The following is a 13,386-nucleotide window of genomic DNA, read 5'->3' as shown; positions in this document are numbered from 1 at the left end:
AGTCAACGGAGGGTAATGAACCTGCCATTTGCAAAGAAAAAGAACAATCAATGCAAGTGTTGAGCTTATTACACACTTAAACAAAATATATATTTCATATTTGTTTATACAAGTATCCCTACAATTAAGGACCACTTCTTGAACTCGGAGGTTCCAGGTTTCTTTAGAATAATTAAGATAACAGACATTTGTTAAAATGGGACCAATGAAATGTGGTCTGGTCTGTAATTTATAGTTACCAACCTGAGAGATTTGAAATGCGTAAGTGACTAGGGGACAGGGGGGCCGCAAGGGTGCAGGGACCGAATCTGGGCGGGGGGTACTGCTGCCGCTCTGAGCATTTTTAAGCAGTTTTAAAATGACTTCAGAAAGTGTTTGTTGACAATACCCGGTACATAAACAGAAATATTTTTCATAAAGAGAATGTGAAACAAGATAACAAAAGCAGGCAATTGAAATCTGGTCTAAATATGTTAACGAGAAAGAACTTTTCTCGTGAAATGATTCTCAAACAAGATAACAAAAGCTCTCTAATGACTGTTTTTACATTTTTTATTAAAACCAATTTATTGTAATTCTGCATACATTTTCCCCTGAATTTTTTATAATTTGTTATCAGGCATAGACATGTGCTAAATGCGTAACAAATTTATGATCACGCACATGTTTCTGCAAAATGAATTTTTAATCCAAAATCACTTTGATATGCAGGACTGTCTCGCACGATGCGAGATGGTTGGAAACTATGGTAATTGGATTTAGTTTCTAATTGGAGGGGTCTTTAATTAAATTTAGACCTGTTTACATATAATTTATTTAAAAAGACAAAACATTTTCCTTACCCGTAATCAAAATGTAAACAAAATATTGTTACTATATTCTCTTCTACAATTAAATTGCCTGGTAATCAATTTAATAAGTTTTATAGTAAATAAGTAAGTCTGGAAATCATAAATAATTATGTTTCTAAACAAACAACAAACAATTCAATGTCTGATATATTTATTTGGGTTTTCTAGATTTTTTGCCACAGTGCATACCCTAAGTACTAATATAGTTGACATTGTAACCCTTCCAATGTATCCTAGAAGATCGGCTGATATTCAGGGCCTCTTAAATAAATGTAATATAAAATGATGCTTTGTCAGCGAAGTCTCATTACGAGGCTTGGGGTGTAGAGATGTTTTTTTTAGTCAGGAGAAAAAAATCCTGTGCTGTAACAGGATTTGAACCCAGGACCTTGGGATTGGAAGGCAAGCACCAAACTACATCTCCACTCTACTTCTTTTGTATGACAAATGCTTACATGTTTGGTTGAACTCGTCCTCAAATGGCTTGAATGTCTCTGAGAGTAGTAGAACTAAGCCATCTTCAATTTCTCCTTTTGCATCCTCATGAACTAAACCAACGTGGGAATGAGAAAAAGAAAATACTAGGTCAAGTGTCACTCACCAGTAAATATATTTTTTTCATCAAATAGATAAAATATTGGTATAAATTTATGCTGACAACCCATAAAACTTAGCTTGGTTGATTGAATGTACTTTTAAACTGGCATGGCACATCAAGGAAAATTATTTAGCACATAATATCTTATTGGCAGTATTTAAGCAGTTTTAATCTCAGTTGGAAAAGATATCTTATTAAGATCCAATGTCAACTTGGATGTTTTATCTTGGTTCAATCAATCATTTGGCTATTGGTTATGCAAAATAGAGCAGTCACTCATTAGAGTGCATACCTCTGCCCTGTGCCCAAAACCTAATAATATGCTGGCCATCACTGTATAATGGGCAAAACTGCAGCATACCCTCAAAGAATTAATGGCATCGCCTGTTGTACTCAGGCACATTATTTTCTAAAGTACTGTCTAAATACGAGGGGCGATTACATATTTTTTATGCTTGAGAGTAACAAATCAGATTTCTATGACCTTTGATCATTTCTTCCGAAAATTGAATGGTGTCTTTTTACTATTATCATGTACCACTCCACTAAATTTGTTGATGATCCATTCATTAGCTTTCCATAATCTTGCAAACAGAAACAGAGACACAGAAACTCAGACAGACAGTGAGTGATGAACACAAACCTCCTTTGGCGGAGGTAATAAAATATTTAAAGAAAAGATTCATTTTCTTACCTTTTAAGTCTAGTGGTTGAACGTTACCTTCACCATACAAGAGCTTTCCTGCCGAAGAATCGGAGGGATGACCAACAACATTCAAACCCCTTCCACGATATACTTGTCCAGATTCTACTACAGCCTCTTGCTTCCTCTCCATTCCACCAATATCTTGATAAAGTAATTTCTGTATACTAGAATCGGAAGAGTGTCCATAGGCACCTCTTGCAGAAAGCTCAGAGGCACTGACAGCTTCCTGGTTCTTCTCAGAAGGCTGACATACTTTTGAATTGGCAGTTAATTCTTGATTGTACAGCACTGTCTGGACTGTCGAGTCTGAAGAATGTCCATGAGGATTTATTGGAAATATTCGGACATTAGCTGACCTTGACACAGGTTCAATTCCTGATTTTTTTTCATCTTCTGTGACTTTCTGAAGTTTTAGAGTATCATCTTCCTTTTCTGAAATTGCTACTAATCCTAACTGAATGTCAGAGGTCGTTGAAGGATGACCCCATTTTGACCTTTGTTTACGTTTTATTGTTCCACCAACATCTCCTTGTTTTGGGTAAATAAGACCACCCATTGTAGAATCGCTTGAGTGTCCATGCAGATGAGGTCTGTGTTCACAAAACTTGCTGTTTATATCGTCAGCTGCAAAATCTGTTAAAATGGCATCACTGGCATGTCCATGATCACCTTTCTGAGGAAGATCATTCTTGCCTTCCATAGAGTATAAGATGTTTTCAATAGTTGACACACAACCCTGGCCAACACTGCCTGATGGCAAAGAAACTGAACTTCCACCAATCTCTTCCCCAACAATGAAGTTTGATTCTGATGGATGTCTTGCACCCTGTTTGTCAGGAGCTGTTTTCTGTGTATCCTGAACATATCCAAGTCTATCAGAATCTTTTGAGGGCAGCTCTGAGCCTATTTCTATCAAAATATCATCCAGATCATTATCTGGAGGGTGAAATAACTCTTCTTTAGGCTTTGGCAAAAAGTCATGCAAAGATGTATCAAGCAAATTCATCTGGCCTGGTTGCTGATCAATTTGTTTATCAGTTACAACAGATGATCCTGTGGTGCCATCGTCTCCTTTCATTGAGATTAGATCCTCTGAACTAGTCTGTGGCTGCTCAATTCTGGGTGGTATAGACTCAACTACAGTTTGGAAATCAATTTTAGTTGTTGATACCTGATCTTCTGTAGAAGGTGGAAGTTCACTAGACATAGCAGATTTTCCAGACAATGTCTTTGTCAATGGTTCTGGTGAGATTGATGTTTCTTGATTTACCCTCAGTAATTCTTTCTTCATGTCGGCTTCATCCTGCTGAAAGAACTTCATTCTTTTGTCATCTAACTTGCGCCTTTGTACTCGCCACAGAGCATGCCGTTCTCTACGTATGGCATCTTCAGTCAGCTTGGCATAGTATTCAATTAATTCTTCTCTGTAACAAATTTAGAACACTGTGACACATAAGTAATAATAAAACTACATATAGAATATATAGCCTTTATGTAGTGTAGTTAAGATTGTCTCTCGTATTATCGGTATTGACCGATAATAGTTGTTCAGTTGACAAGCTCTATCAAGAAAAAAAGACAGTTGATAGGTGCGATACTTTCCATTCTGCAAATTCCTTCTTTCATAAAATGCGAAGTAGTCAGCAGTAATGGTCTCTGAAAACGAGTACCAGTAGGTTTAGGGATAGTTTCATTCCTTGTGCCATTAAGGCCCTACTTTTTTTTATTCATCACTTTATTCAGATTCAACAAAGAAAACATACAAAAAAATAGACTGATCACATCACGAAAAACAAATCATTAAATGAACATAGAAGCCCTAGATTCGTCCATATAACAGGACATGCTAGGGAGACAAAGAGGGACATTTGCAAAAACAGGTTTACAGGACGACACAAATGTAAAAAAATATATGAGTAGCAGTTACTATTATTTATTATTAAGGAGAAAATCACTTCCATGTCTCGGCAGTTTGAAAAATTATTTTTGATAATTTATTTGCAATAACATTATTTTATGTACAATTAATAATTTTATTATATTTACATTTTTGAGGAAAAAATTACTTCCATGTAACAGTAGTTTCAAGAAGAATTTACAGATTAAGGGGTGTCCACATGGGTTCATCTTTGGCATAGAAAATGCTGAATGACGATAAGAGGGCGAGTTTCGAAATATTGTTTCTAAAGATTTTGAAAGAAACTTGTTTGTTGCCAAATTATTTTAAAAAAATTATAGTATTAAAATTATGTGGTGCATTTATTGTAAGTGTGCACATGTTTGTATATGCTATGTATTTGCAGCATTACGCAGAGCCAACCCAAATTTTAATGTATAAATGTACATTGATAAAATAAAGTTATATTATATGAAATGGATAATAATATTCTTCTACACTAATTGGTTTTGCACTGTACCAAACACATTTCCACACAATGCAAGTTACTATCAAACGCAAATCCTCTAAACAACACTTTGTATGCAGTATAGACCACCTATGTCATAGTTAATCTCCACCTTTGTTGAACAAAATAAACAGTTAATGTATTAAAAAATGGAGCACACCTTGCCTTACTCTCCAACTCTCCTTCTATGTCCGCAATTCCCTTCTCAATTCGATCCTGCTCCTCAATCTCCTTTCGGTCTGTCTCCTTTTCTTCCTCAATTTTCATTGCACGTCTCTGCAGTTTAGGACAAACAAATAAAATAATTATTTTATCAATTAGAATTTCTGATAAGACAGAGTGAACATAGGGTGTTTCCAATTTACAGAGCTTTTTATAATGAAAAGTTTACGACCAGCAAATGTTATAATGGGATACAAAGCCTAGAGTTAACAAGATAATCTGAGATTACAAATCCTCGACCTGTTAATAAATAATAACACTTGTATAGTGCATAATTCAAGATAAAAGCTTCTATGTAAATGAAATAAAATATAACATTTAAAACAAAGAAACACAAATAGAAATAAAGACACAACTATTCTAAAATCTGCATCTTAATTCAGATCAGCACCAAAATTTCCGAGAGCATGAGATATATGTAACATTGTCAATGCGTGAAAATTTTAAGTACATCGATCCAGTTGTTTTTGAGTTATGTGCCCGGAAGGAAGGACACACACACACCATGCACACAGACAGACAACAACATGCTACTGCAATGCCCTTCACTTCTCCATCAGAGAGGCAAGGGTGGTTAAACATACAAAAAACAATTTAAATATTCAAATTTTGTAGAAGTTTCCTAGTTCAACATAGATAGGACCATATTTCAGGTACTTCATATTCAATGTTTTCCTTACCACAAGATCTCGCTGCATTTGTTCTTTTAACTCCTTTAATTCTTTCCTCTTCTTTTCATCTGCTGCCTCTTTAACTTGCTTCATCTCACCTGTCAATAAAGCAACATTGTATAATACATATAGTATAATAATACATATAAAATACATGCTTCTATAATATATATTTTTAACTTTATTGTGTTTGGTATGATTACTGTCCGAGTGGAAATAATTAAGGAATATTCTTTCACAGAGTTGAGTATATATAAACATAAGTGTTGGATGGACGGAACAACATGGTTGAAACAGAGGCAAAATCCACTATGACCAAGATTTTTTTAAATTATTAAACCTGCAGAGCCAATAGCATCTATGCAATGAAAAAATAGAGAACCAAGATATTTTTATAAGATAAACATACAGTATATAAAATAAATAAATAAATTATCCCAAGGTAAAATAGTATAAAATAGTTGCAATAAAATAAAATAAGGAATTTGCATGTTTACAGACTTCTTTATTACCTCTTATTCTGTTCAACTCATGTACAGCAGTCCGTCTTGCTTGGATCAGCAGATCTTCTCGTGCCTTCTCCAACCTAGCTTCCTTAACAAAAACCGAAAGTATAGTAACAATGTGAATGACATTTCTATTGTTCATATTAAATATATTACACAAATCTCAGTCCTATTCGCTGTATAAAACTGTACAATATTTGAGTACATAGCACTCAAATGTCTGATCAGAGCAAAAAATGTCTTATCAGACTTTTACTATACAATATTTGAGTACATAACACTCAAATGTCTGATCAGAGCAAAAAAATGTCTTATCAGACTTTTATTAAACATTTGTACGATGTTAAGAGCTTGTTTCCTAAAACTTCCCTCCTTAAGCACTACAACATTAAACACTCCCAAATGATCAGCTCTGTAAATTACAATTCACAACCCACCCACATCATACCTTTTCCTCCTTCGACACAGTGTTGCGTCGGGCTATGTTGTGCATTCGCTCCGTGTAAACATGCGTCTCCTTATCAATGCGTTCCAACTCTTCCAGAGAGAATGTCAGAGTGAGTCGTGGAATTGGCACATGATTGTTGCATAAAAAATGCTATAAAGAAAACACATTGAGTAACATAACATTATGCGTATACACTATCACATATCAAAACCAGCAAAACTTTACAACGATGGGCCATCTACTGGAATCGACTTAATTGCCCAAGTTATGAGTAAAGGTATTACAGCTTCTCTGTACTAAAGTATACAACACAGCCACATTCTTATGATTGATAATTACTCAGTTTAATAATTAGCGTCAATATACAGTTTGTCACATTCAACTTCAGTGTGAACTAAGCCTTAGATTTGATACATAAGAAAGCCACAGTGATTCATTTCATTGGTTTAACTAAATTAAACAATACAAAATGGCAGAGAATATAAATTCATCCAGCCTACTGTTCATTATTTTAACTTCATAGAAGTCAAATTTGGAGTTGAATGATAAATTATAAATCATAAGTAAGACCTTCCATCAGAAAAATAATAATAGAAATGTGTTTCCTCATAGCCAATCACTGAAACCGTAAGCGAAGGATGTTTTTTTTACTATGTTTAACAGGATTAATGTAGTGTTACTCACCCCAGGACAGCAGAGCTTCATCAAATTCAGAGTCTTCCCACACACATACATACCATTGGCTAGTTCCTGCAGGAACATTGGGACACTGCTGCTACTATTTTCTGTATTCATGACATAACCATGTGTCCAATAGTACTTGTCTGGAAATTAAGAACAATACTTAAAAGTTTGTACAGGCCATTATTTTTATATAATTATATATATAAATAACATGTCCGTATCAAATTACAAAACAAATGAGATTCAAAAATATAACTGCTACAAATTAAAAATATAGATAAATAATTAGCTTGACATTATCAACTAAATACTTTAAATGCAATGGTGATTTTGTATGATCTTAAAAGTAGTTATTATTTTAGTTATTTTAAATCATGACAGCTCATATGATTATATTTTCTTACCTCTGTATTGAAGATACTCATCGTTGGCTGTGATCATAAATTCTCCATACCCATCACGGCAGATGCCATTGAAGATCCAGTCCTGAATAAACCTACAAGAAAATGAAAATTTCCTGCATGATTCCCTCAACAGAACTAACGAACACAGATCACCAAATACTACTCTACCTCTGAAGAGTTAATATAGAGGGCGCTAGAGATTCACTCACATGAGGTATGGCCCGCAAGTAGTCCGAAGCAGTGCCAATATCACTTTGTAATTCTGGGACTTGCAACAATCCAGGGCTTCCTGGTAAATGTAGGAGAGCAGTTGAATTCCAGTAGGAAGAGGATCTCCAGGATCTCCAGGTCTGCCAAACCTCCTTCTGTGGCACATACAGAACATCCATAAATATCTATAAAAAAAAATACAAAGTGTAAATGAAATGCACAAATTTAGTAAACATCTTTTCTGTGGCGTAACAAAGTGGTCTGAACCAAATCATGTAATTCTCCAGCCAGCACCACTACTCAAACCTTCCCACTACTCCCACAACCAATCATTCCACACCACCACCCCGATGTCAATACTGTGGGTTTTGTCGCATACATCAATATATACTGTACCTTAGCTGGGCGATGAATTCTCTGAAAGCATGTCGGACCATACTAATAGTGGAATGACTATTCCACGGCACAGTTAACACTCGTGAACTATACAACTGTAGGAAGGTGCGTATGCCACTACAAAATGCTTGTAATGTCAGACCACCGGTGTACATCGAGTCTAACGAGCGCTGCACTGCAAATTGACTAAGCTGCCAATACTGGGTGCCAGCCTCAGCTAGGGGGGCTAAGCTCTGGCTTAACATCTCTGGTGATGTTCCCTTGTAGTGGATATTACAGTTTACATGGAAGGATGAAGTTTCCTGTTTCACAAAAAGAAAATAGAAAATGATTCATGATTAGGAGAGGAATATAACAAAAATATTAAAATATGCGGCCAGGGCAGGCCAAACCAGACACTCCTCACAAAAAATTTACTTTTAGTTATTAATACAAGGTTAAGCAATGAAACGTTATAAAAAATGGTAAAAGAATAATTGAAATCTGACATTTCGTTTTGAAGTTAGGAGTAAATATATACAGCTGTTTAAAAACAGTATTTGAGAAATCAACCTTTAAAGATTAAGATATCAGACATCGACAGCGACCATGACCAAATTGTAAAAAGATGTTGTTTTAATGTCAAAATAGGGAAAATAATAACATAGCATGATCTCTAAATATGGTCTAGTTTCGTGCAATAAAATAGATTTCAAAAACTTTGACAATCCAACATGTTTTGATCATTATCTCAGAAACACAATTTGCGAGGAGTGACAGGTTAGGCAAGTCATTACTAAATATGGTAACTGAAATTGATATTTTGGAAGGTTTGAGCCAAGAAACGTGGAATTGGAAGGCAAGCTATAACTTTATTATTATCAGACAGGTTTTCTTACCCTTTCAAATTGGAAAGTCCTTGAAGGAATTGCAAGCAGTATATTGAGTCCATCTTTCACAAGATCTGACTGTGTTAATTCAACTTGATTTTGAACCTGAATGCTAGGCTCTACTAGGGTTAACTCATATTTTCTTAGATGGTATAAATAGTCAAATGCATCTGGGCCAGCCTCTGACAGATATGGCCTCTCGGTGGGCTTAGGAAAGCTGAGAAACAGATAATCGTAAAATTCAGTGACTTTCTTGGTGGTTATCATTGCATAATATGAGCCTACATTTTATTTATTTATTAACCAAATCAACAGCAGACACAAATCCGCCACTTACAGAATGGTACACAAGACAGGAAACAGAAAATACTTAACTAATCACATCCAAGATAGTACGACCATAATTGCAATTTTCAATAAATAATATATAGTCAAAACTACCATATGTGCTGCATTCCTAACTGGCATTATGTGCTGCATGCTGTCATACATGCTGCATTGCTAAATGCCATAAATACTGCATGCATGGTGTCATTCGTGCTGCAATGCTAACTGCCATACATGCTGCAATACTAACTGCCATACGTGCTGCATGCTGTCATACGTGCTGCACTGTTAACTGCAATACGTGCTGCATGCTGCCATACGTGCTGCACTGCTAACTGCCATAATGTGCTGCATACTGCCATATGTGCTGAATGATGTCATAAGTGCTGCACTGCTAACTGTAATACATGCTGCATGCTGTCATATATACTGCACTGCTAACTACGTATCGTAGTTAGCAGTGCTGTCATATATACTGCACTGCTAACTACGATACGTGCGGCACTGCTAAATGCCTTACATGCTGCACTGCTAACTGCCATACGTGCTGCATGCTGTCATACGTGCTGCAATGCTACTACAATACGTGCTGCACTGCTAACCACCACAGATGCTACAGTACCTCACAATTACAGTACCTCATGCACTGCACTAACGACTGTCTTACGTTCTGCCCAATATGCTGAGTAATTACATACTGCAATACAGTCATCTATCCTACCTTCCAATTGTTTCCCATGTGTATTTTGTATGCAGTTTATGTGTAATTGCAGCTTCCCATAGGTTGATCTTCTTATCCACATCTTCTGGTGTAGAGGATGCCATGTCACTACTCATGGACTCGTTGAAGCCTTCATCATCAGCAACCTAAAAATCCATGCCACATATATATCAAGACACTTGTCTGAATAAATAAATGAAATGAAATGAAATCATCACTCAATGAAATAATATGAAAATCGAGGAACACATAAACGAACATGTAAAGTAAGAAATCTCTGCAAACTAACTACCAAAATAAAATGACATATTTTAACCTCATTATAAACTGGTACTTTAAGGCCGAGCATGCTAGTGTGAGAGGGATCTGGTAGCCTAGGTAAGCTGAGTTTAACATTCAAGTCACTTGTTCTGCTGTGAACCAGCCCATGGTATAAAGTACTGCTCCTCTCCACTTCTTCAGCAGACCCATCAGACACCTGTTAATTGATGATTACATTCAATTATTTTTTTTTTCTAACTTTCAGAAACATTTCTCATAGGAACAATTGCAAAGGAAATACAAAACAATAAGATTTAATTTTAGCTTTTTATAAAGTTTGTTTCCACAACTGCAAAAACTTGCCATTTAAAAGAGGGAAATGACTCTGTGAAGATATATTTAATGCATTATTTACCGGTATTCATTCTAAACAAAATTTATCATGAAATTGACAAGGGCAAGCATTCCATAAGGTTTTTAAGGGCTTGGAAAGAATAAAATTGATAAAAAATCGCTTTTTTTCTCGCATTAGAAACGGGATCAGTTCGAAAAAAACGATTAAAAAAATCGATTAATAACACGTAATGGATAGTATGTTTGAACAGCAAATAACCGATTTTGTATGTGATCATATTACGCACGAACTATTGTTCATGTCCAAGGCCTACAAGCTAAAACGTCAACACACAGGTGGAGCGATGAAATTACTCGTTTTGTAATTATTTTGTAGAAATATATTGGGCCTAGGACTCTTCACTCTGGGCCTCCGTTTTCCTCTTTCATTCGCTGTCCAGAATATTTGAATATAAGCATTTGTTACCTTGACAAGGAAGAGGTCATGGCCGTGTAGATTTCTTCCGGGTTCCATTTGAAAAACCTGAAGTAACAATTTTTATTTGATTTCATTTATTTGATATCAACTGAATAACATCACAAAACCTGAACAACTGAATACAATGAAACAGGATTGAGAAAACAAGTCATCAATGTTGATATCTGAGATAACCCTCTAAATCCAAATAAAGTATTTATTTCCAGATGGGTCCCACAATGATTTGAATTGATATACTAAATTGTAGTAAATTTCCAATATATTAAAAAAAATTATTATAGTCATCATGATCGTAAAAAAAACGATTTTGTGTTGTTTCACAATCTTACCCGAGCATTTAATAACAAAGTGTTACAACAAAACTGGGTTAGCATTATGGTAGTGTACAAATGATATATTGTGTAGTACACTAGGTATATTATGTCAATAATCTTCATGGCTGGAGCACAAACAATTTTTTTCCAGGTGTAGTTACAAGTAAAGGAATAAAATAGTAAAAAATAAGTCTACATTATCAAATTTAACATGACAAATTTTTGTGATGTGCCCACATTCGGGCATGATATTGTCATATTACACACAAATATAGGCCTATCACAGTTGTTTATCACATATAATTTTGAGTGCGCACAAAACCGGGAAACAAAATCTTCAGCTTACCGATGTATCCAGATTATGTTGTTGGTCCATTCTATCGGCTCTGTTCCCTGCGCATTCAAAAAGTTCCCTGATAACAAATAGAATCATTATATTAGCAACAGGGTGAAAGCTACGTTCACACCAAGCACAGATCCAGTTTGGTGGCTCGACACAAAATCGTGAAAAATGGATTCAGTGAAAAAGAATAGTATTTTGAAATCGTATGATTGTTTTTGTTAGACCAATCAGCAACAAGCTTGGTTGGTTCAAACCAATCAAATGCATACGTACTTGACCCCAAAAACAACTCTGAGCGCGATGTGAACACAGTGTTAAATAAAACTAACAACTCACGATTTTTTGTCCGTGGCACCGGACCAGATCCGGGCGAACTTAATGTAAAGGTCTGTACACACAATGAAGTCCTCAGTGACACCTGATTTGTTAAATATAGATATGATGACATCATCATCATACCCATATATGGCTGCTACTTTTATTTTCACAACATAACCTGGATTGCATCTTCTCCTGAGGAACTCAACCTCTCAGCACCTAATCACCTGTGCTAGGGAAAATGTGCCAGACTCTATAGGAAATCCACTTGTGGGGAGTATATCCTCCATACAAAAGAGTGACCTAAAAATATGTCTGAACATTTCGAAAAATAATAGGTGATTCCCACACAGATTTTACCGAAAATAAGGTTTAGACCTAATCTTAATGTATAAACAATGTATTATGCAGTAAATACGATTCTGCACACCTATTTTCTTAGTAATCTTCCGCGCAAATTTCAGCTGGTTTTTGAGGTACTGTATAATCCACACAATTAAAAAACTTAAAAGTACAGCAAATGTGTAACCATTTACTTTGCTCGAGTCAGCTAGGGCTGGACTGTAAAATTAGTGCAGCAAATAATATCCTCCTTGCAAAAATTTTGCTAAAAAACCGCCAATGCTATGCAAAAATTTATACAGGAATCAGCCCATATTTTCTGAAAATTCTTTCTCACTAATATAATCAATATATGCAGGAGTTAAGATATTTATTATAGAAATCAACAGTGTTCTTATACTAGAAACATATTTATATAGGGCCAAAAAAAAAAATTTTTTAAATTCTTGTGTTGGCCATGTTTTGGAAAATCAAAAAATTGGGTAGGTTGGTAGGAAGTTTTTTTTTTTTTTTTTTTTTTTTTTTTGCAGTGGAGTAAAAAAAAAAAAAAAAGCAGAAACAAAAAACTAAAATGCCGAGCCTCAATTTCATACATCTTGGGTCGGTCGGTTGGTCAGTCGTGGCCAACACAATTTTTTTTTATTTGGCCTAGTGGAATCATACCTAGAATAGTGTGCATAGCCATTAAGCTGAATATCATGCACCTGACAAGAATCTCCATGAAAGACAGGTCCACCTGGCAACCTCACCTTGTTCTTGAAGACAAAATAAACAAAAACATCTCAACAATGTAATATGAACACATCCATTTTCTATTTTGAGACACAATTTATATTGCTTCCATTCAATGAAAGCAGTGCAACTTTGGCATCAACAAATATTATTATAGCAATTACATAACTGTTTACATAATACATCTATTGAATGTTTGATACAATGATCTATTGTTGAGCTGATA

General features: G+C 35.2%; 1 protein-coding gene across 1 annotated transcript in view; it reads right to left on the bottom strand.

Moving 5' to 3' along the window:
- LOC117116831 (gamma-tubulin complex component 6-like) overlaps positions 1-13,386 on the bottom strand; it is a gene marked incomplete in the record, with an annotated part of 46,689 nt that overhangs the window by 8,844 nt on the left and 24,459 nt on the right. The window contains 13 exon segments of the mRNA XM_033260922.1: positions 2,145-3,579; positions 4,721-4,836; positions 5,463-5,551; positions 5,966-6,047; positions 6,408-6,557; positions 7,092-7,231; positions 7,496-7,587; positions 7,705-7,890; positions 8,102-8,403; positions 8,980-9,187; positions 10,019-10,164; positions 10,335-10,496; positions 11,100-11,156. Of these exon segments, the coding sequence (XP_033116813.1) occupies positions 2,145-3,579; positions 4,721-4,836; positions 5,463-5,551; positions 5,966-6,047; positions 6,408-6,557; positions 7,092-7,231; positions 7,496-7,587; positions 7,705-7,890; positions 8,102-8,403; positions 8,980-9,187; positions 10,019-10,164; positions 10,335-10,496; positions 11,100-11,156 (3,165 nt within the window).

The sequence above is a fragment of the Anneissia japonica genome, unplaced genomic scaffold (genome assembly GCF_011630105.1).
Source record: "Anneissia japonica isolate Jap-2015-1 unplaced genomic scaffold, ASM1163010v1 scaffold2028_len131717_cov125, whole genome shotgun sequence".
NCBI lineage: Eukaryota > Metazoa > Echinodermata > Crinoidea > Comatulida > Comatulidae > Anneissia > Anneissia japonica.
Note: the sequence above shows the minus strand (reverse complement) of the source record. Positions and strands in the feature narration are given on the sequence as shown.